Source organism: Acomys minous (assembly GCF_964271855.1).
Source record: "Acomys minous genome assembly, chromosome: 16".
NCBI classification, from domain to species: Eukaryota; Metazoa; Chordata; class Mammalia; order Rodentia; family Muridae; genus Acomys; species Acomys minous.
The window spans coordinates 41371047-41393693 of NC_140498.1; the positions used below are offsets into that span (position 1 = coordinate 41371047).

The following is a 22647-nucleotide window of genomic DNA, read 5'->3' on the forward strand; positions in this document are numbered from 1 at the left end:
AGCCAGAACAATAAGACAACAAAAGGAGATGAAGAGGATCCAAATGGGAATGGAGGAAGTAAAATTAACCCTATTTGCAGATGATATGACAGTGTACATAACTGACCCCCAAAATTCCACCAGAGAACTCCTATAGCTGACAAACAACTTCAGCATAATGGTTGGACAAAAAATTAACTAAAAAAGTCAGTATCCTTCCTATGCAAAATTGACTGTTTTGCAGAGGAAGAAATAAGGGCAGCTACACCATTCATGTTAGCCACAGGCAATATAAAATATCTAGGAGTAACTCTAATGAAGCAATTGAAGGACTTGTTTGAAAAAGAACTTTAAATATCTGAAGAAGGAGATTTAAAATGATATCAAAAGATAGAATGATCTCCTCTGTTCATGGATTGGGAGAATTAACATAGTAAAAATGGCCATCATATCAAAAGCAATCTACAGATTCAATGCAATCCCTATTGAAATACCTACACAATTTTGTAGACATTGAAAGACCAATTCTCAACACCATATGGGAAAACAAGAAACCCAGAATAGCTAAACCAATCCGTAGACTCAGAGGAGACAACTGCAATTGGGGGTGATATGGAAAGCTATTCCAGGTAAGATCCCTGGAGTCTACAAGGGTGACCCTAACAAAGACAGCTAGTAAAGGGGGTCACAGAGCATGAAGTGTCCATCTTCTGTGACCTGGCAAAGCTTCCAGTGGTGAGACAGGGACAACAACCCAGCCACAAACCCTTCCACCTACAATTTGTCCTGCTACAGGAACAATGGTGTTTAAGCCCTCCAATTGGCATGGTAAGGTTGCACATGCCTTTAATCCCAGCACTTGGGAGGCAGAGGCAAGAGGATCTCTGTGGGTTTTAGGCCAGCTTGGTCTACAAAGTGAGTCCAGGACAGCCGTGGCTGTAACATAGAGAAACCCTGTCTTGAAAAAGCAAATAAATAAATAGTCCTCCAATCCTGAGAAATCCCATCCTCTTCTTCCATTGGCTAGGGCTTGCCCCATTCCCAGCTTGCTATCCTGCTGGTTAAGGACTCAGAGTCCTTAGCTCATGAATAATTTGGGGCTTGAGATAGCCCCTTTTCTGACCCTGGGCTCAGTCACTTAGCACACTGCTGGAACTTTCCAGCAGACTTGCAGCCAGCTAGGGAGAGAGGGCCTCACTGCGACCTGTTTATCTGGAACTCTGAGGAATGCTAGTGCATAGAGCTTACACAGGCAGCCCCACTTTGTAAGGTTGGATAGTGACCAGGACAGGAGAAGGGAGAGGATGAGGACACTGGACAACACAAGGATCTGGAGAGGAACAGGAGGCAGTGACACTTGCTCAAATATAGCTAAACGGGACCACTGCAGAGCCAGTCCCTGCCAGCTTGGTCAGCACACACTGAGCTCTCCTTCCAGGCCCATGCTACTTTAAGACAGGAAGTGGCTGGATGCTGCCTTCCTGCTGGGGGCCTCGGTTCTGAAGACTTGGCCAGGTTCCTTCTGTGTAAACCCTGACTCACAACACATGTGTGGGTCCAAAAGTGAGCAAATAAAGGAGGTTCTTGGGGAGTCCCCAGCCCATTCCATTTAATGACAAGGACCACACAGGCTCACATAGATGCACATAGTTTATTGGACACAGAGATACAGGCTATTTGGGCTTTGCCTTCTCCAGACCAGGGTCACCTGGGATATTGATCCCTCCAGGTGGGTGCTCCTGTCTGAGAGGAGATGCTGCCATGTTCGGATGCAGGACTGAGCTCTGAGCACCATCCTTGACTTTACCTTAGTTACTGTTGTCCTCACTGCCATATTTATAGGCTTCTTTGCTGTCATCATTATCAGCCTCCTCCCTGTCTTCACCTGTGTCACTGCTGTCCTCACTGCTGTCTCTATAGGCTTCCTCACTGTCTTTACCTGTGTCACTCTTGTAGTCATTGTCTCTGTCATCATTTTCCTTGTTGTCATTGTGACCAGCTTCTTCACTGCCTTTATCTTCATCTTCACTATTGCCTGCATCTTTTTCATCTTTGTCCTCCACTTTGGAATTGTTCAACGAGAACTTTAGTGTCCCTGAGATCAAATCCTCTGGGCCAGTTCCCCACTTGAACTTCATGGCAGTGAAGCAGACGTTAGTTAAGTACTTGGTTTTCAGAGACAGCAGATGCCGGCCAGAATTTGCATAGAAAATTCGGGTAGGGCTTGTCTTGTATCCAAAAGTGACCTCACGTCGTTTATTGGTCAGCAGTCCTAGGTACCACAGACAGATGTTATCATTAACCTCCACTGCGATCACATGCTCACCGTTGTTCAGTAGGAATGTCTGCTCACGTAGTGTCCGAGCTCCATAGATGAGACTCCACTGTTCACCAAACAGCAGCTGAAGGCTGGGGAGAGACCCAGTCAGTGATCTGCATCCTTAGGAGCACCAGCCCATTCCCAAATTTGTGCCCTGTCCTGGTTCCCAGCTTACACTTCACTCCCCAGAAGATGTGTTACATTGTATTCTGACTTGTCTCCCAGCCTGCAACCCTTGGTCCCTTCCCACCTGTGCTCTTAGGACACATCTCTCCACAGGACTCATCAGAGAGACTGGCTCCAGGTCAGGCACCAGTGCAGCCAGATCTACCTGCTCATCCTGAGCCTGCATCCTATGGGGTCTACCCAACCCAGCTTTCCCTCTGGACCTCACCCCATGTCTGCCCAAAATGAGGTGGCACAAATCTGAACACTATAGACAAGATACAGTGGTATATCTTGGGTTAAACCCCAGAACCCTAAAATGTAAAACCAGCATATCTGTGTTGTAAATATTGAATTGTGTATGTAAGTGATGTGTACATGTGTGATTGCCCTTGTGTGTGTCTTTTTCAATCACACTCCACCTGGCTAGAGGCATGGTGTGTGTGTGTGTGTGTGTGTGTGTGTGTGTGTGTGTGTGTGTTGCATCTTTCTGTCTCCCTGTCTGTGTGTGAGTATGTAGAGGGTAGAGCTAGGCACTGAGTATCTTCCTCTATGACTGTCTGCCTTACTTCTTGGAGACGGAGTCTCTCACTGAATGGAAGCTCACAGTTGCATCTAGACCATCTGGCACAAGGAGCTCCTGGGTTCTACCTGTCGCTGCCTCCAATCTTAACTAACAGACACTCCCATCCTCACAGGCTATTTTTCTTTTTATATGGCATCAGGGACTCTGAACTCAGGTCTTCATGTTTGCACAGATAATGCTCTTTCTTACTTTCCTTGCCATTTTCCCAGGCATGCCACCTCATGTTCTCACAGTCTCCAAGTGAACCTGGGACTTGCCCTTTGTAAGATTCTGGCCATCTAGTCAAGCAGGCTGTCCTGTCTTTGCTCCCACAGCTGTAGAGTCACAGACCTCTGCTGCAGCTCTGAGATTTCACATGGGTGCTGGGGTCTAAACTGAGGGCCTCATACTTGCACAGCTGATACTCTATCCTCTAGGCTTTCTCCCCAGTCACCCAACATCAAAGTTCTAAGGCATAAGATAACCTCAGTATTGCACTGGACACACTAAAACCATATTCATTGTTCATCTGAAATTGTGTTAAACTTGGGGACTGTGCCTGCCTTTGCCAAGCTTGGCATCAGCAACACAAGGTCTCAGTGGCACTCTAGGAGAGCAAAGTTCTGAAGAGACAGACACTGATGAGGACAGTCAAGACCTGCCTGTCCCAGGGTATGATTGGCCTTCTGGAGTAGAGCAAATGCCCAGAGTGGTAGAGTAAACTGCACACTTCATATCCTGTGAAGACAGGGACATCTCTCAGACCCTGTGAGCAGTTTCTGTCACTAGGAAGGGGCACTAAACCTTCCAGATCTACCAGAAGGAGGACCTGAAAGCCTCAATTATGCTTCCGGAACTAGAAAGTCAGATGTCCCTCTCCACCCTGCCTCCCTGAGGACTGTCCTGTCTTACCCTAGCCCAGGCAATCCTGCCCTGAGTAGACTAGCTTAGATTAAGCTAGAGTAGCAGAGGCCAAGGGGATGCTGGGTAATATTGGAGGTGTGAAGCCAGCAATCTTCTAAGGGCCCCAGTCCATAAGCCATGGGAATTGGGTACCACTTGAGCATGAGCAAGGAAGCTCAGGAAACAGAGTTCTACTCACCCTATGATGAAGTCTTTATAACTAAAAAAAAGGCGGATGCCCTTGAGTTCTGCCTGATCCTCTCCGTGAATGAAGGAATCGGCTCCGAAACCACCGCCCTCTATTTCTGGGAAAGGGAGGCAGTAGGAGAGTGTTCAGGACCACTCCCTCACTCAGAGCCCCTTATGCCAAGGAGGGAGGTGGAGGCCACAAAGGAGGCTCAGGTACTCACCCTGGGCTCTGCAGGTGGAACTGGCAAGGACAGCCAATGTCATCAACAGCAGCATGGCTCCTGAGGGTTTGGGGCACAAGTCTGGAGCTTAGAGGGAGCCACGGGGAGATGTCAAGGCTTCAACAAGGCTCTGAGGAAAGGATATCAGGTGTAAGGGATCCCCGTGGCCAGATGAGACAAGGGAACATCTGGTAACTCTCTTTCTCCACTGGCTCAAAAGGCTCCAAAGAGCCCTGGGATGGTTTAATGCCCACACCCACACCCACACCCACACCCACACCCACACCCACACCCACACTGTGTCCCCCCAATGTTACTGTGCTAGCCTTCTGACTAAACTCTGAGTAAGACACTCCTTGTCTTCATGTTACACTGGGCTCCCCAAAATATGAAGGTGCTCCTGGAGGAAACTCATCTTCCAATCCCCTCCATCCATCCTCCATGGTTCGGTCTATAGCTAGCTCAAGCCTTTCTTCCTTCCCCCCTCCCGTGGCCCCCACTGGCCTCTCCTCCTGCACCAGGCTGGGTGTCTGCTCCTTCCTTCCCTGTGCTGTGTGGCCTGAGCACCTTCTCTTGTCCCTTTATACCACGATGCCACTCAGCCATAGCCACTGTGGGGCCTCCGTGTTCCCACCGTTGGCAGGGTTTCCTGCAAGAATGCGGGGATGTATCCAGGACATCCTGGGACACTATTTGCGTTCCTCTCCATGGCCTTTGAACAAATGAACCCAACAGTCTATGCTGTCCTCTGTAAATGCAGGGAATACTCTGTTAAATCCCACTGGGGCACAGAAAGTTTACTGAGCTCAAAGGGAAGATGTGGTCAAACCTGGTGATTTCCATAAATGCAGGAAAGCAGGTGCCAAAAGCCAAGAAACATGTGTGTCTCGAGCAAATGAAGTGTGCAGTGTCATGAGCACCTGTGAGAGGCAAGAAGATGCAGCTGGCCACGGCTTTTTTTTTTTCCTGACCACACTTTTCCCAGAAGAACGCACCAGGTCCCAACCTGTAGAATACACTGGCGCAGTCCCCACTCCCTTCCTTTCATTTCTTGTCACCTCAGACCTCTTCGGAGTCTTCAGGTAAAACATCTGCTTTGTCCTTGCCCAGTCCAAGCACTGCTCATAGCAGCTCCCATCAACTGAGCTGCTAGAATTCTCAATATAGCCTTAGCCCTCCAGGCAGCTCTGAGGCTGGCATCGATCCCATACCCATTTTATAGCCAAAGACAATGAGATACTGAGTGGCTTATCCCTGATGTGTTAGGCTGGCCTTGGGACCCACAGACTGACTCTGTCTACCCCCATCTCTGGGAAACATGGCTCCTCCCTGGCTCCCCAAAACATTTGGTCCCAGGCTGGGCAACTGTGCCAGGATGACCAACTCTGCCATGTCACCATCCTGACCTTGAATCCTTTGCAGGATCTGTACAGATTACGGTTTCCCTTCGGAAGCCTCATCCCTTATGTGCCCCAAATGAGGCCGTGGCCACACTGAGAACCTTCTGCTAAGGCTGGTAGACCAGAGATAGGCTTTGACCTAAATGGACAGGTCATTCTCTGGGGCCAGCAAGACAGACCCATTCAGCCTGGTGTTGTCAGGTGGGGTCAGAGGGCCCTGGCATCTGCTCTACCAAGCACCAAGAAGAAATCCCTTCTCCCAGACTCCTATTTTTTTTTTAAGATTTATTTATTTATTACTTATATAATATTCGGCCTGCATGTGTACCAACAGGCCAGAAGAGGGCACCAGATCTCATCGTTGATGGCTAGGAGCCACCATGTGGTTACTAGGAATTGAACTCAGGACCCCTGGGGAAAAAGCTAGTGTTCTCAAACTCTTGCCATCTCTCCAGCCCTCCTAGATTACTCTTAACCCAGGTGTTTTGATCTTGCTCACTAAGATGCATCCTAAGTCAGCCTGCTGCATGCTGCCATCGTGGGCATGAGCCACCAGGCCAAGGTCTGATCCTTTTTTTATTTTTTATGTTGAGACAGAGTTCCCCTAAGTTGTCCAGGTTGATTTTGAAGTGACTTTGTGGCCAGACCGGTCAGGTTCTGTGATCCCCTTGCACCAGCCTCCTGGGACTACAAGACTAGACTGGGATTATATGGCAGGCTCCAAAGTATTTTAAAGTGTAACTATAGCTGAGTGTGGTACTGCCTGCCTGTGCTCCAGCACCTGAGAGGATGAGACAGAACAATTCCAAGCTTACGGCCAGCCTGAGTGACCTACTAAGGCCCTGTCGAACAAAACCAAAAGCTGTGGGCACAGCAAGAAGTAAAATGCACCTCTGTTGCCATTACTGAAGTGTGTGTGTGTGTGTGTGTGTGTGTGTGTGTGTGTGTGTGTGTGTGTGTGTGCATGTCTGTGAGTGGGTTGCCTAAGCATGCATGTAAGTATGCAGAGGTCAGAGCAGGACACTGGGTGGCTCCATTTATCTCTGACCACCTCATTGCCAGGAGATGAGTCTCTCACTGAGCTTTCAGCTCTTGGTCGGTGCTGGTCAGTCAGGCATTCTGGGATCGGCCTGCCTTGCCCCATACTGAGGTTACAGACACTCACAGTAAGAGTTCTTTTAAGCTGGGGGCTGGGTGTCCCAAAGCAGTCCCTCAAGCTCCTGCAGAAAAATGCTCTCACTCATGAGGCCATCATACTTACTCCCCCTCTATTAATTTTTGAGGTAGGCTAACTGGACCTAGAGCCTTCTTCTTGGCCTAGAATCTAGCCCTCAAACTCATAAGACCTACCTGTCTCTGCTCTCACAGTGCTGGGGTTCAGAGAGTACCTCTGCACCCATCTCTTATGTGGGTGATGGGAATCCACACTTAGGGCCTCACGCTTACACAGCAGGCATTTCTTACTCAGTGAATTATCTCCCCAGTACCCTAATATTCAGTTTGTAAAGAATATGGACACACGAAACAGTGAACAGGCTAAGACACCTTTAAAGAGTGTTTGTTCATTGTTTATCTGCAGTTACCAGGGGGGGGGGTGCTGTGCTTGTGTTTGCCAAACTTGACAGCAGTAACTCAAGAGTCTTAGGGTGCTGTAGGAGAAAGACAGAGCCAGGACGCAGGCACTGGTGAGGACAGTGCAGATCTGGCCCGTCCTGAGGAACTGGCTGTCCTGTCCTGTGTGGAGTGAAGGGGCAGAGTGACAGAGGATGCTAGAGATGGAGACTGCGTGCACGGGGGTCTGCAGATCTCTCAGCTCGAGTCGGCAGTTTCAATCACTACCAAGAGGCCATAAGGCCACCAGAACTATCTGGAAGAGTGACCTCCAAGCCTTTGTGAGCCTTTCTGAACCAGAAGTCCCTCCCCACCTGCCTCCCTGCAGCCAGGCTTCACTCTTTCCCAAGCCCGGGCATGCAAGTCCTGAGTGGGTTAGCTAGGTCAGGCTGGAACAGCAAAGGCCTAGAGAACACTGGGTAAATTTGGGAGTGTGAGATCAGTGATGAGCCACAGGAGGTGGGCACCACCAGTGCATGCTGCAGAGAAGCCCAGGGACCCCAGCCCTGCTCACCCCTGATGATATTCTCGTAACCCAGAAAGACATGGATGTCCTGGACTTCCACCTCTCCTTCACCTCTGATTTTCCTGCATCTCTGAAGGGAAGGCATTAGGAGAGTGCTCAGAGACAGTTCTCAGCCACCAGAGGTCCTGTTGCCTAGGTCAGGACATGGGAAATGAGGGTTGTACCTGAGGGTGGGAGTTCCCTCTGGGTCCTGCAGATGACACCAGGAAGGACAGCCAAGAAAGGTCAGCAGCAGCAGCAGCATAGGTCCTGAGGATTCAGAGGCAGAGGGAGGTGATAGACTTCAAAGAGGCTCTGAAGAAGAGACATGGGGTGTCAGAGGCCCTAGATGGAGACAAGGGAACATCCGGGTACCCACACCCCCACACTGCGATCACCGCCCAAGTCAGTGTGCTAGCCTTCTGGCTAAGCTCTGAGCAACAAACCCCATGTTGTCATATTACACTGGGCTCCCAACATCTAAGGGTGCTCTGGAGAAACCCCATATTCCAATCCCCTCCATCTGTCCTCCGTTGTTCAGTCTCAGCTGGTTCAAGCCTTTTTCCCTTTCCCCCTCTGGCCTCCCCTCCTACACCAGGCTGGGTCTCTGCTTCTACCTTACCTGTGCCATGTGGCCTGAGCCCTTTGGCTTGTCCCTTTACATCCTGGTGACACCAGCCATATTTGTGTCTTGTGGGAATTTGCTTTCACCTTGGGAAGAATGTGAGGGTGTGTATCCAGGACATCGCGGACACAGCCTTTCTCTCCCATGGTCCCTGAAAAAAATGAGCCCCATATTCTGTGCTGTGCTCTGCCATAGAGAACCCAGGCTAGGAAGACCAGAGAGCTGCAGAAGTGGAGATGCGGTCACACTTTTATATTTAACAATTAAGGCAATGATAGATACAAGGTATCAGGCAGCAGATAGTATGTTGTAGAAGAGTTTATTAAATGAGCGTGGGGAGAGGAGGAAAGAGGGAAGGGTTGCCCCAAAGAGAGACTGAGAGAGAAACTGAGAGAAAGAGAGACTGAGAGAGAGAGAAACAGGTAGAGGAGAGAAGAAGAGAGAGGAAGAGGAAGAGGGGAAGAGAGGGAGCCTCACGGATGGTTTGTCCCTTTATATGGCCCTGGGTAGGGCCACATCCGTGTGGCAGGTAAGCAATGAATGACTTCACAGGTAGGCGGACTGAATGGGGATAGTAACATTCCTACCTTTTCCTATAATTAAAAAATGAGGAACGTTGGATTGTTTTTATATAAAGAAAGTTAGAGTATATATGTGTAGGTAAGAGAGGAAAGAGATAGAAAAAAAGCAAAAGCAACAAATATCCAAATTATATGGTGAAGGGGAGGGAAAATTTCTGCTCTGAAAGTTTATGTCAGCCATGTCCCGCAGCAGGTAGGGACCAAAGAGTGCTGGGGGAACCTGCAGCTGTTTGTCCTGGGCACAGAGCACATCATTTCAGCCTTTTGCAAATCGATAACGGGAGAAGTAATCATCTTAACTACTTCCTGCAGACAGTAGGGCGGTGACAGGGGCTTTAAAAGGCTGAAATGTTGGCCAGTTCTGGAAAAACAGGCTGTTTCTTCATTGTCCTGGGTCTCAGAACATCTGCAGCTGGGAAGGGCGATGCAGGTCCAGCTAGGAGGAACAATGCAGGTCCAGCTGGCACGAGTTTTGAGAGTGGACGGGAGCGCTTGTGGGTAGCTGCGTTGCCGATGTCTCAGATGTAGGCAGTCTGGCAGGATACTGGAATATATATGTGGGCAGAAGACAAAGTCAGTAGGTTAGGAAGAAAATTCCCTTTAGGTGTGCATTTGAAACTCTTGGGAGAGCAAAGAAAAGGCTTGAACAATGTTGACAATCCATGAAAAATTTGGGAAAGCAAATAAAAGTTTTAAACATGGGAAACTTCCTTCCATTTTACCCGATTGTTGGTAATAATTAAAACAGTTTACTTTTGGATTTGTCCAAGTTTGGTTGCGGAGGCATGTAAGCTTAGATGCCCTTACAGAGGCATAGGGATTTAAAATTCTCAGAAGGCATCCTAGAGGAGTCTGGAGGAACAGGCATAGGGATGTTTTCCATGTGGAGATGGGGTCAGTAACCCATCAGGGCATCCTCAAAAATGGAGAGTGACCCAGGAAAAACAGGTAGAGACTGGTCAGTGGCTCCTCAGTCCTGAACAGTGACCAAGAGTGCAGCTCAATGGTGGATTGAGCTGCCTGGAGGCATAGTTCCCCAGTGCGCCAGGATTTGGATAGCAGCAGTGGACGGTGAGGACAGCGGCTGCAGAAAACAAGGACAGCGATTTCAGATGCTGAGTACAACTCTAGGAAAGGAGCTACGTCTGAAAGCTCACCTGATGGGAGCAAATCTAGTTGTAGGTCAGCAAAGAGGTTTGGGGTTGGGTACCTCTACTCCCAGTGAACCAGAGAGGTGTCAACCAGTCTCTTGGACAAAGGGAAGCATTTATTCAGCTAGGAAAGGGGGATTTAGCTGGTGCTGGGTGCAGAAAGGTGGCAATCAGTTACTTAGGGGAGGGGAGTCCCAAAACCAGTGAAAAGGGGGTGGAATCCGACCCGCAGACACAGGCGGTATGTGAGAAATGTAGGCTTTGGATAGACAGTAATTATCTGGATCCCATTTGACCTGAGAGATGGATTTTGTAGCTTACAAGAATCCTTTTAAGTTCATAAAAGGAGATAAATTTAGACACCTTAGCATCGTCACAATGATCTGCAATGAAATACACATTATTAAAATGTACACATTGTAGGAAAAGGCAGTTGACATGTAGCATGGTAAAGACTAGGGAAGAGAGCTTCATGTTAAATCATGAATAGTAAAATGAGAGACATTTGAAGAAAAAGACAAAAGGAAATTTAAAATCTTGAGCTTGGAACTATGATAGGATTGTATAGTAGAATGTTTTCCCATAATTAAATTAATAAATCAGAGCTCCGTTGACCAGTGTCAGTACTTTGAACAGTTAATACAGCAACAGCATAGCAAGAAGATAGCAGCAGGATGAAATAGAGCATCCGTTAGACGTGTTGACCTTCACAACTTGCATTTACCAACTTAAAACCCATTCTTAAAACACCTTCTTGGAAGCTTTAAGACACAGGTGAAATTGCTGTGAGTAGTCACCGTCCTTTAGGTAAAATAACGGTAATGAGGTGGGTTGTCTCTACACCTGACAGTTGAAGTTAGTCTCCTGCAGATGAGGAGGGCTGGGAAGGTACCTGAAGTCTCCCATGGTAGAAGCTGGCAATGACTACGTAACCCGACTATGAGTTTAAAACAGACCTGTAGCGTTACTCCAGATTTGGGGAGGCTGCTGAATCTTTAGAGCCATCTGTTCCCTACAAGGTCAAGGAGTTGGAAGGCTGGAAATGCCTAAAGCTCTCGTGGTGCTTGAACCTCCAGTGGCTTGGACAGGGAACAAGCCCGCATGTGAGCATTCTGACATCATAGGCCAAATTTTCCAACAGGCTGGGCTGTGGGACCAGCGTCCCATCTTGGCTGTAGCAGCTGGGAGACCGATGTCTCCTTTTGGCTGCATCTGAAACAGGTCCCTGGCAGAGCTGGCTCAGGCTGGACCCCGGTGAGAAGGGGTATTTGAGAGACCCTCACTTTCCCCTTAGGGGCAGTGGCTAAGGCGCTTTCCGAACGTAAGGCAGTTGCCCATTGAAAACCTGATGTGACGATGCACGTACCTCATCTTTCAAAATTCTGCAAAGTGAAACACATCCATCTGCCAGATTTCATTCCTTTTGGTACCCTAGGGTTAATTTCAGCAGGTCATGGCATTTGATTATACAAGGAACATGTAAGACACTTATTAATTATTTCTCTGGCTTGTTGCCAAGTGACAGGGACTCTTTTCTTCACTCCTTTACCATTAACATGATTTTTCTCATGAAAATTTGAGGTTTCGAATACATTTCCTCTTAATAATTTGTCGATTTCTTTATTTCCTTGTGCCAATGGAACTGGTAGACCTGTATGGGACTGAATATGAGTAATATACAAGGGATAGTTTCTACTTCTGATGGTTGCAGTTCTATAAATAATGTAGTTAATTCTGAGTTATCAGGAGTAAATTCAGCAGTTTCTCCTATATGTTTTCTTTCAGGTTATTGCTCTGGTTATTCTGAGGTCTGGGATTTTGATCTCTACAGTTTCTTTGCATATGACCAACTTTACCACAATTAAAGCCCTGGGTATTATGATATCTGGGCTCTCTGGCTAGAGCTTGTCCTACAATATTGTTTTGATACTCCTGAGAGTTAATATTAACTGTCTCCTTCACTCAATCATCCAATGGAGTGCCTCTTTCCTTTAATGGTCTAAGTACCCTCTTACATTCAGTATTTGCATCCTCATAAGCCATGATCAGTTTTAATACCTGTTTGATCTCAGAATCTGGTAACCCTCTATCCATAGCAGATCCTAGTCTCTGCAAAAATTCTCTGAAAGCTTCCCCAGGTCCTTGAAATACTTTAGTAAATGGAACGGCTCTTTTACCAGGCTCTTCTGCCAGCTCCCAAGGTCTCAAGGCTGCAATATGACCTTGTTCAATCACTCTCTTTTCAAGTTCAATTTGTTCTCTTAAGTTAGTGGATTGTCCTTCACCACGCAATTGATCTCTATTAATATTTATTTCCCTTGTCCTATTTTCTTGTTCTATTCTTATGGCCTCAGTTCACCACCATGATAACCACTGTAACTGTTGGGCTACTTCTAATACCGCTGAAACTAAATTTTTCCAATCTTGGGGAACAAGTCTATTCTGGTTGGCCCAGCTGTTTAACATTTGTTTAACGAAGGCAGAGTGCATACCATATTTGGCGACAGATTCCTTAAAATGTCTTAAATCCATCATGTCTACTGGATGCCATGCCATTTCATCATAACCCTCAGCATCATTTTGAGCAGGGACATGTCTTATAGTGACTGGAAAAACTGAAGGTGTCTGAGTAACTCTGGAGGTTTCCTCCATCAAGACATTTTCCTCCAAAGACCTTTTTGTTTGCCTGCCTTCCTGTTTCTCTATTTTCTGTCCTTCTTTACCCTTTTCCATCAAAGGTGCTTTCTGCTTTTCCAGTCCTGCAAGTCTGTTGTCCATTTTCCCCATCTGTTCAGTCAAGTCAGTAATTCTTTCCAAAGGGTAGAATTTATTGCCTCTTCCAGGTTTTTCTGGCTTATCTGTCTCTCTAGTTTCTGTCCTTCCTCACTGTCATTGACCAACTATGCTATTTGCTGTCCCATCCCTTCATTTTCTTTCCTCATCCTCTCCATCTGTTCAGTCAAATCAACAATCTTTTCCAAAATTATAGAATTTATTGATCGTTCCTGGTTCTCTATCTTATTAGCCTTTCTTCTAGTCCTTCTGAAGGACAAAGAAAAAACAGAAAATTCCCTCTAAGTATAAAGCAGAAAAGAGTTTTGCAACAGTAGTTGCAATTTTGCTGATACATTGACACAGCATTTGTATATCTTCCACATTTGAATTTTTCTTCATATCATTAGAAGTTGCAGAAGCCATTGTGCCCCAAATTGAGCACCACATGTTGATTCTGTTTCTTAACAGTTCAACTTTTTTATACAGCCAACTATCCTATACAGGAAAGAAAAGAGGTTAAGGGAAACAAGATTAACCGTCCTGGTATCAGTAATCTTCCGGGTATGAGTAACTGATGTGGGTAGATAGATGGGTAGGTGGATGGACAGATGAATGGACAAACAAATGAGTGTGAGGAGGAATAAATGGACAGATGACTGCAGACTTACAGGTTGATAGGTGAGTGGGCGACATGCACGGATGGACAGATGCCTCCATCGATGGACGTACAAACAGGTGGGAGGGTGGACATGAGTGAACAGATGGACAGACGGCTGGATGATGGGTGGATGGAAGAAAGGAAGGATGCAAGAACAGACCAGCATTCACTGCGTGTCAGTTTCCAAACACTGCTGATGTACATGTTTTCACTACTGTTGCTCATTTAGTGATCTTAAACACCCTGTGGGGAGGTTAATCCCATTTCTACAGGTGAGGAAGCCAAGGCCAACAGAGAAGAAATCATTTTTGTGGAGAGAAATGACATCTAAACCCAAATCCTGTCCCCCTGTCACCTCCTGTGCAGGTACCAGCCCAGCGCACCATCAGGAGGGGAATGGTTCCTGAAGCCTCCCGCACTCCGTGTGCAGTGACCTCAGCATCCACTTCATAGAGTGTCTTGATTTGGAAACCTGGAGCCAGCACATGTGGTGCCACAGGCTCAGCCACCTGTCTCTGAGAATCACTTCTCACCCACTCACTCCAACTTCAGGAGGAGCCCATGCAAGCTCAGCCCTGGGCTACGGCTGGGGAAGGCCCTGCTGCCTTACACTTATCTCCTGGCTCAGTTCCTCATTTCAGCCAGTCGTTCCCAGATTTGGCCTTTGGACAGAAAGCAGCTCTTGGGTCTTCCTGAATGTTTGAAGAAATTGTAACGACTTCCTTATCCTTGTTCTGGTTTGACCCTGGATGGGAGCGTCTGTGTGTTGTCTGTGCTGGCCATGAGCTGCCTTCTCTTACACAACACGGAACTGGACAGTTCTGTCGCAACCTGCCCTTGACTAAACCTGTCACTGGATCAGCATCCCAAAGAGACCACAAAGATTATATAGACAGTGAGCCAGCAGGGGGTGCCTGCTATGTGTCCCTGTGTAGACAGGTGAGTACAGTTACTTGGCAGCCACTACCACTGGGTGTGGTGCCACACAAGCCCAACTTACTCCCTGGGCTCCCAGCTTCCCCCAGCTATTATATCCTTGACCCCCACCCCAACTCCAGCGCCTCCCTGCCTGCTACCATAAGCTGAGAGCCAGGTGGGGGGCTCTCTGTAAGCAGAAATGCCCATTAAAAATCCTCTGGTGATATCATTAGGGTAGGAAGCCAGACTAAGAGAAGACAAAGGGGCCCCAAGTTTTCACAGTTCCATACCAGGCTGCAGAAACTGGGATGTTCTGGGTTGCTTTTGCCTCCCTCCTGTAAGGAGTTGTTGGCCATGGGTGGGGATGAGGTAGGCAGGAGAGAATGTGGATGGGGTAGCCCATGGAGGGTGGGGTGGAAAATGGCACTGGAAATGAAGGTTGGTCTATAGACCTCATACACATGGAGACACACATGGGCACATGCACATGCAAGGACAGACACACACTTAGCCTGGGTAGAAGGGGCCTTGGAACCTGGCTTTGTGATCACCTGAAGAAGAGCTAAGGGCTCCTGTCTATGGAGGGCTCCTCTTTGGAGACCTCCCAGGGGTTGATTGGTACCAGGGAGGTTTACCAGTTGTTATGGTTCAGCAGGGCCGTATGTGGAAACCGGGCTTAGTGGCTGATCCCTGTAATCCCAGCACCTCAGAAGTGAAAGTGGGGTGCTCTGGTGTTCAGAGTCACATCAGTCATACAGAAAGCCAGGACCAGGATGAGTGACGTGACACCCTCCTTAGAAAATAAACTGTGAACCAAAATCTAGAAGGTAAAACTTGGGCTTTTCTTTGGTTCGACTCCACCATTGTTTCTGGATGCTGGCTTTAGTTGCAAGGAGACAGAGAATTAATTAACAAAACACTTAACCCTTGACATCAAGAGAAGGTGAGGGGGCAAGGCGGACTCTGAAAGGCCAAATCCTTCACTAAACTTGATTCGAAGTTCTGAGAGAGCGGAGGAGGGTGCATGTCTGGCAATCATCAATAGCTCTGTGTGTGTGTGTGTGTGTGTGTGTGTGTGTGTGTGTGTGTGTGTGTGTTTGTGTGTGTGTGGTTTGGTGTGTGTAGTGTGTGTGTGTGTCTGTGTGTTTGTGTGTGTGGTGTGGTGTGTGTGGTGTATATGGTGTGTGTGTGTGTGCGTGGTTTGGTGTGTGTAGTGTGTGTGTGTCTGTGTGTTTGTGTGTATCATGTGGTGTGTGTGGTGTATGTGGTGTGTGTGTGTGTGTGTGTGTGCGTGGTTTGGTGTGTGTACTGTGTGTGTGTGTCTGTGTGTTTGTGTGTGTGGTGTGGGGTGTATGTGGTGTGTGTGTGTGTGTGCGTGGTTTGGTGTGTGTATTGTGTGTGTGTCTGTGTGTTTGTGTGTGTGGTGTGTGTGGTGTGTGTGGTGTATGTGGTGTGTGTGTGTGTGTGTGTTTCCTGTGTGGTGTGGTGGTGTGTGTGGTGTTATACTCCAGGTCCTAGCAGCCTTATTTTTGGAGACAGGGTCCCTCTCTGGCCTTGAATTCCACTCTTTATATTTAATATTTATATATTTATTTAACATACAGTGTTCTGCTTACATATGTATACCAGATCTCGTTATAGATGATTTTGAGACACCATGTGGTTACTGGGAACTGAACTCAGGACCTCTGGAAGATCAATCAGTGCTCTTAAACGCTGAGCCATCTCTCCAGCCCCTGTAGTTCCCCTCTTAGGCTCCGCTGGCCAGGAAGCTCCCAAGGCCCTCATCTCCTCCTCCCCTACACTCGGATTGCCCGGGCTCACTGCTATACCTAGCACCTTCACATGGGTGCTGGGGTTCAAGCTGGGGTCCGATGCTTGTGCAGCCCACACTTTACCCACTAAGCCATTCTCCAGCCTCGCATGTGACTGTGAGCATGGACTGGCCTGACAGTTCTCTCTGTGGAGTGGTCCAGACAGCCACTCTAGAGTAGGCAATGTTTCAGGAAAGAGAGGGTTGACCATGAAGGGCCTTTAAATTAATAAAATACCATTGTGAGCTGCAGTGAGGGGGCTTTGAATCAAACCCTGGCCCACTAGAAGAGTTGACCTTCTCACAAGAAGGCAGTCATCCCCTCCATGACCTTTGCAGCCCAACCAGCTCATCTCACACAGATAGTGGGAGTTTCTTAAACTTCCAAGGGTTGAGTATGTTTTGCAAAGGTCTCTAATATTACCTGTTCTGTCTGGTGCCCTTTTGTGCTTCTGCTAAAGCCCAGGCAGGGGGCGCTCACCACCCACAGCTGTATGCACAGCACCTACAGTCCCCAGTGAGTTAGAAGTGTGTGGTAGATGTCCCTCTGCCCAGAGCTGGCAGAATGAAGACTCTTATTGGACACTTAGTGGCCATGACAACTACGTACTGAGTCTGGCACCAAAAGTGTTCAACAGAGAATAGGAGTTTTGCTAATAACCACAAAGAAGGGCTGGCAACAGGGATTCTAATGGATTCTAACTACAGGCAAAGTGCCCAGGGCTAGACTTCAAATGCATTCTGGGATGAAGGACTCTTTTCTTCTTTTTACTTTTTAAAGACTTTTATTTATTTTTATTTTATGAATAATGGTGTTTTGCCTGCATGTATATACGTACATGTAGTGCTCATGAAAGCCAGAAGGGGGCGTCAGATCCTCTGAAACTGTAAATACAGATCCCTGAGAGCTGCCCTGTGGGTTCTGGGAAGGGAACCCTGGGCCTCTGGAAGAGCAGCCAGTCCTCTAAACCGCTCTGCAGCCTATGAGGGACTCTGTGTGTGTGTGTGTGTGTGTGTGTGTGTGTGTGTGTGTGTGTGTGTGTGTGTGTGTGTGTCCCAAAGCAGCTTACTTATTATTTTTCAATTTTAGGTCTTCTGAAACAGAAAAATAATTCATTGAAAATTTAGGTAACATAAGATATATTTAGTATAACTATTTAGAAAGGGATAGTGGTATGTTCATATATTAATATAAATGTTCTTTATGAACATTCTCTTTAACAAAAGTCTCAATTTTTATTTCCAACCTAGAATCATTTACCTTTATAATCATAGAGGGACTATTTTTAAATCTCTGTAGTGTTCACTCTGATTTGGAGAATAATCTATGACAGACATGTTTTTAGGGTTTTTAAAATTATTTTATTCATATTACATCTCAATTGTTTCCCCCTCACTTGTATCCTCCCATTCCTCCCTCCCTCTTGTTTTCACTCTATTCCCCTCCCAAGGTCTGTGGCCAAAAGGGACCTCCTCCCACTCCATATAGTCACAGGACATCAAGTCTCATCTTGGTAGTCTGCTTATCCCTTCTCTGAGTAACCCCAGGTCTCCCCACCAAGAGGAAGTGGTCAAATATGGGGCACTAGAGTTCACATCAGAGTCAGCCCCTGCTCTCCACACAGTTGTGGAGAATGTGCTGTCCATTGGCTAGATCTGAGCAGGAGTTCAATGTTTACTGCATGTATTGTCCTTGGTTGGTGCAGTAACCTGAGCAGACCCACCCTGGGTCCAGATTCACCCATCATGATGTTCTTCTTGTAGGTTTCTAGGACCCCTGGATCCTTATATTTCACCATTGCCAATACTTATCTCACCAAGAGTCTCAATAGGAAGCCCTCACATCTATCCCAATCTCCTGAAGTGAAGACTTTCATGGGACATCCCGTTTCGCCTAGAGTCCAATTATAAGTGAGTATATACCATGTGGGTCTTTCTGAGTCTGAGTTAACTCACTCAAGATGATCATTTCTAGTTCCACCCATGTGCCCATAATTTTCAGGATTTCCTTGTTTTTAATAGCTGAGTAGTATTCCATAGTGTAAATGTACCACAGTGTCTTTATCCGTTCTTTGACTGAGGGACATTTAGATTGTTTCCAGGTTCTGGCTATTAAGAATAAAGCTGCTATGAACATGGCGAAGCATATGACCTTGTTGTGTGGTGGAGCATCTTCGGGGTATATTCCAAGGAGTGGAATAGCTGGGTCTTGAGGAAGCCCTATTCCCAGTTTTCTGAGAAAGCACCATATAGATTTCCAAGGTGGTTGTACAAGTTTGCATTCTCACCAACAATGAAAGAATGTTCCCCTTTCTCTACATGCTCGCCAGCATGTGCTGTCCCTTGAGTTTTTTATCTTAGCCATTTTGATGGATGTAACATGGATTCTCAGAGTTGTTTTGATTTGCATTTCTCTGATGACTAAGGCCATTGAACATTTCTTTAAGTGTTTCTTAGCCATTGGATATTCCTCTGTTGAGAAGTCTCAGATTAGTTCTGAGTCCCATTTATTAATTGGGTTATTTGGTTTGGTGGTGTTTAATTTCTTGAGTTCTTTATATATTTTGGATATTAACCCTTTGTCAGATGTAGGGTTGGTGAAGATCTTTTCCCAGTCTGTAGGCTGTCACTTTGTTCTATTGACAGTGTCTTCTGCCTTACAGAAGCTTCCCAGCCTCATGAGGTGCCATTTATTAACAGTTGACCTTAAGGCCTGGGCTGTTGGTGTTCTGTCCAGGAAGTTGTCTCCAGTGACAGTGTGTTCCAGGCCCTTCCCCAGTTTTTCTTCTAACAGAGTTAGTGTCTCTGGTTTTATGCTGAGGACTTTAATCCAACTGGACTTGAGTTTTGTGCATGGTGGTAAATACGGGTCCGCTTGCATTTTTCTACATGTAGACATCCAGTTAGATCAGCACCATTTGTTGAAGATGCTATCCTTTTTCCGTTGAATAGATTTGGCTTCTTTGTCAAAAATCAAGTGTCCATATGTGTGTGGATTCATTTCTGGGTCTTCAATTTGATTCTGTTGATCATCCAGCCTATTGCTGTGGTAGTACCATGCTGCTTAATTACTGTTGCTCTATAGGACAGCTTGAAATCAGGTCTGGAGATTCCTCTGGGGGATCTTTTATTGTGCAGGATTGTTTTAGCTATTCTGGGTTTCTTGTTTTTCCATATGATGTTGAGAATTGATCTTTCAATGTCTTTAAAGTTGTGTAGGTATTTCGATAGAGATTGCATTGAATCTGTAAATTGCTTTTGGTATGATGGCCATTTTTACTATGTTAATTCTCCCAATCCATAAACAGGGGAGACCTTTTGATCTTTTGATATCATTTTAAATCTCCTTCTTCAGAGTTTTAAAGTTTTTTCCAAACGAATCCTTCAATTACTTCATCAGAGTTACTCCTAGATATTTTATATTGCCTGTGTTTATCATGAATGATATAGTTTTCCTAATTTCTTCCTCTGCAAAATAGTCATTTGTATATAGGAAGGATACTGGCTTTTTAAGTTAAATTTGTGTCCAACCATTTTTCTGAAGGTGTTTCTCAGCTGTAGTAGTTCTCTGGTGGGATTTTGGTGTCACTTATTTACACTATCATATCATCTGCAAATAGGGTTAGTTTGACTTCTCTCATTCCCATTTGGATCCTCTTGATCTCCTTTTGTTGTCTTATTGTTCTGGTTAGAACTTCAAGAACTATATTGAAGAGATATGGAGAAAGTGCCTTGCCAGTCCCTCATTTTAGAGGAATTTTCTTGAGTATCTCTACATTTAATTTGATGTTGGCTATTGTATTGCTGTATATAGCCTTTATTATGTTTAGGTATGTGCCCTGTATCCCTGATCTCTCCAAAGCTTTAAACATGAATAGGTGTTGGATTTTGTCAAATGTTTTTTCTGAATCTAATGAGAAGATCATGTGGATTTTTCTTTCAGTTTGTTTATATAGTGGATTACATTGATGGATTTCTGTTTATGCATCCATTCAGTTAGTCTGTGCCTTTTTATTGGACAACTGAGACCATTGATGTTGAGAAATATTAATGACCAGGGACTGTTAAGTCCTGTGATTTGATGTTGGTTGCAGTAGAATGTTTGTATGGTTATATATTTGTGACAGTATAGTTATTTTTCCCATGTAATTTTGGTTGTAGCTTGTCCCTTTGGATTGGAGGTTTGCGTCTAGTAACTTCTGTAAGGCCAGATTTGTGGATAGGTGGTGTTTGAATTTGGTTTTCTCATGGAATATCTTGTGTTCTCCATAAATGGTTATTGTTGGTTCACTGAGTGTAGTAGTCTAGCTTGGCATCTGTGGTCTCTTACTGTTTCCAGGACTTCTGTCCACCCCTTCTGGCTTCTACAGTCTCTGCTGAGAAGTCAGGCATAATTCTGATAGGTTTGCCATTATATGTTACTTGGCCTTTTTCCCTTGCCACTTTTAATATTTCTTCCTTGTTCTGTATATTTTGTGTTTTGATTATTATGTGGAGGGAAGATTTTCCTTTCAGGTCTATTCTATTTGGTGTTCTGTAGGCCTCTTGTCTGTTTATATGCACCTCCTTCTTTAAATTGGGGAAGTTTTCTCCTATAATTTTGTTGAAGATATTTTCTGGGCCTTGGAGTAGGACATATTCCCTTTCCTCAATGCCTATTATCCTCATGTTTCCTCTTTTCATGGTGTCACTGATTTCTTGGATGTTTTTTGTCAGGAATTTTTCAGATTTAGCCTCTTCTTTGATGGTTGCTTCAAGATCTATGATTGTATCTTCTGGGCCTCAGATTCGTTCCTCTACCTCTTGGATTCTGTTAGAGAAGCTCAACTCTGTGTTGCTTGCCTTCCTCTCTAGGCTCTCTCACTCCCGTTTTTCTTCTGTCTGTGCCTTCATCATTGTTTCCATTTTTATCTTCAGAGCTTGAACTGTTTATTGATTTGCTTCATCTGATTGTTTGTATTTTCCTGACTTTCTTCCAGGGCCTCTCTATAGGCCTCTTTTATGTCTTCAACCTGTGTGGCTGCATCTTTCTGCATTTGTTTCAGATTTTATTCATTCTTCCATTATCATCTTCATTACTAGGGATTTGAGGTCATTTTCTTATATTTCGATTGTGTTTGAGTTCTCAAGGTTGCTTTCTTTGGGATAGCTGGGATGTGGAGATACCATAGTGTTTTGGTTTTTATTGTTTGTGTTCTTATGCTAGCCTTTAGTCATCTTGCTGTGTCTGGTGTTGGGAGTTAGCTTCTGGTGTTGTTCACTGGTCACTGAGAGTAGGTCGTTAGTGAGTGATTATAAGTTGAGGGCCCTTGCCTGTGGGGGTCAGAGAATTATTCCCTGGAACAGGCAGGTGATCTGGTTTTTGCTCCAGGAGACTTTGTTCCACACCTTAGGTTCCCCACTCGCAACTGAGGCAGTTCAGTCCCACTGTGTTTGAGGTCATTGTTTAGTTTTCTGTCCTGACTCCTCAGGGCTGTCAAGCCTCTCTCAAGGGCATGGGAGACCCTGCTGGGCTGTGGAGCCTGGTTAGGCCAGGTTCTATGTGCCCAATTGTGCAAGCATGGACTGCCGTGGCCCATATTTAGGTTCCTGTCCAGACCTGTTCAGACAGCACAACTATGGTGGTTCAGTCCAGCTGTGTTAGAGTCACTGTTTAGGTTTCTGTCCTGACTCCTCAGGGCTGTCTAGCCACTCCCAAGAGTGTGGGAGACCATGGCAGGCTGTGGAGCCTGGCTAGGATGGCTTCTATCTGCCCAATTATGCAGGCATGAACCACTGTGACCAGTAGTTAAGTTCCTTCCTGGACCTGTTCATATAGCACAACTGTGGCAATTCAGTCCAGCTGGGTTGGGGTCGCTGTTTAGTGTTCTGCCCTGACCCCTCAGGGCTGTCCAGCCTCTCCCAAGAGCTTGGGAGATCCTGCCGGGCTGTGAAGCCTGGCTAGGCTGGGTTCTTTGTGCCCAAATGTGCAGGCTCAGTCTGCTGTGGCTGGTAGCTAGATTCCTGTCTGGTTAAGTTCAGACTCTGCCGCTGTGGCTGGGTAATGTGTTCACAGCCACCTGGGCTTTCGTGTGATCCCTAGAGATTTCTGTGGACTGTCACAAGGGGGGACACGGATGGGGTCTGAGGACAGATCCACCCATTTCCCTGAGATACCCCCAGGCCACAATCTCACTGCACGGAGTTCGATCCCATTTACCGAGTTCCGGTTATAGAGCCTGGTTGGTGTTTACAGGTGCATTCCAGTACACAGTGTAAGGACTGGACT

At 46.2% G+C, this 22647-nt stretch overlaps 1 protein-coding gene across 1 annotated transcript; it reads right to left on the reverse strand.

The window, feature by feature from the left end:
- Positions 1-1611: 1611 nt before the first annotated feature.
- LOC311587011 (prostatic spermine-binding protein-like) lies at positions 1612-5272 on the reverse strand. Its single transcript, XM_084763403.1, has 4 exons — positions 5172-5272; positions 4343-4472; positions 4132-4237; positions 1612-2388 (listed from the first exon to the last, which is right to left on the reverse strand). The coding sequence occupies exons 2-4, from the start codon at positions 4395-4397 to the stop codon at positions 1788-1790; spliced, it is 762 nt and encodes a 253-aa protein (XP_084619529.1). The 5' UTR covers positions 4398-4472; positions 5172-5272; the 3' UTR covers positions 1612-1787.
- Between the last annotated feature and the right edge of the window lie 17375 nt (positions 5273-22647).

Bases quoted from the DNA above. Each gene is read 5' to 3' on its own strand.
- LOC311587011 (XM_084763403.1), bottom strand. From the start codon at position 4,397: ATGCTGCTGTTGATGACATTGGCTGTCCTTGCCAGTTCCACCTGCAGA. The intron at 4,238-4,342 runs GTGAGTACCTGA...TCCCTTTCCCAG, and splicing joins TTCCACCTGCAGAGCCCAGG to AAATAGAGGGCGGTGGTTTC. The intron at 2,389-4,131 runs GTGAGTAGAACT...GTCTCTCCCCAG, and splicing joins TATAAAGACTTCATCATAGG to CCTTCAGCTGCTGTTTGGTG.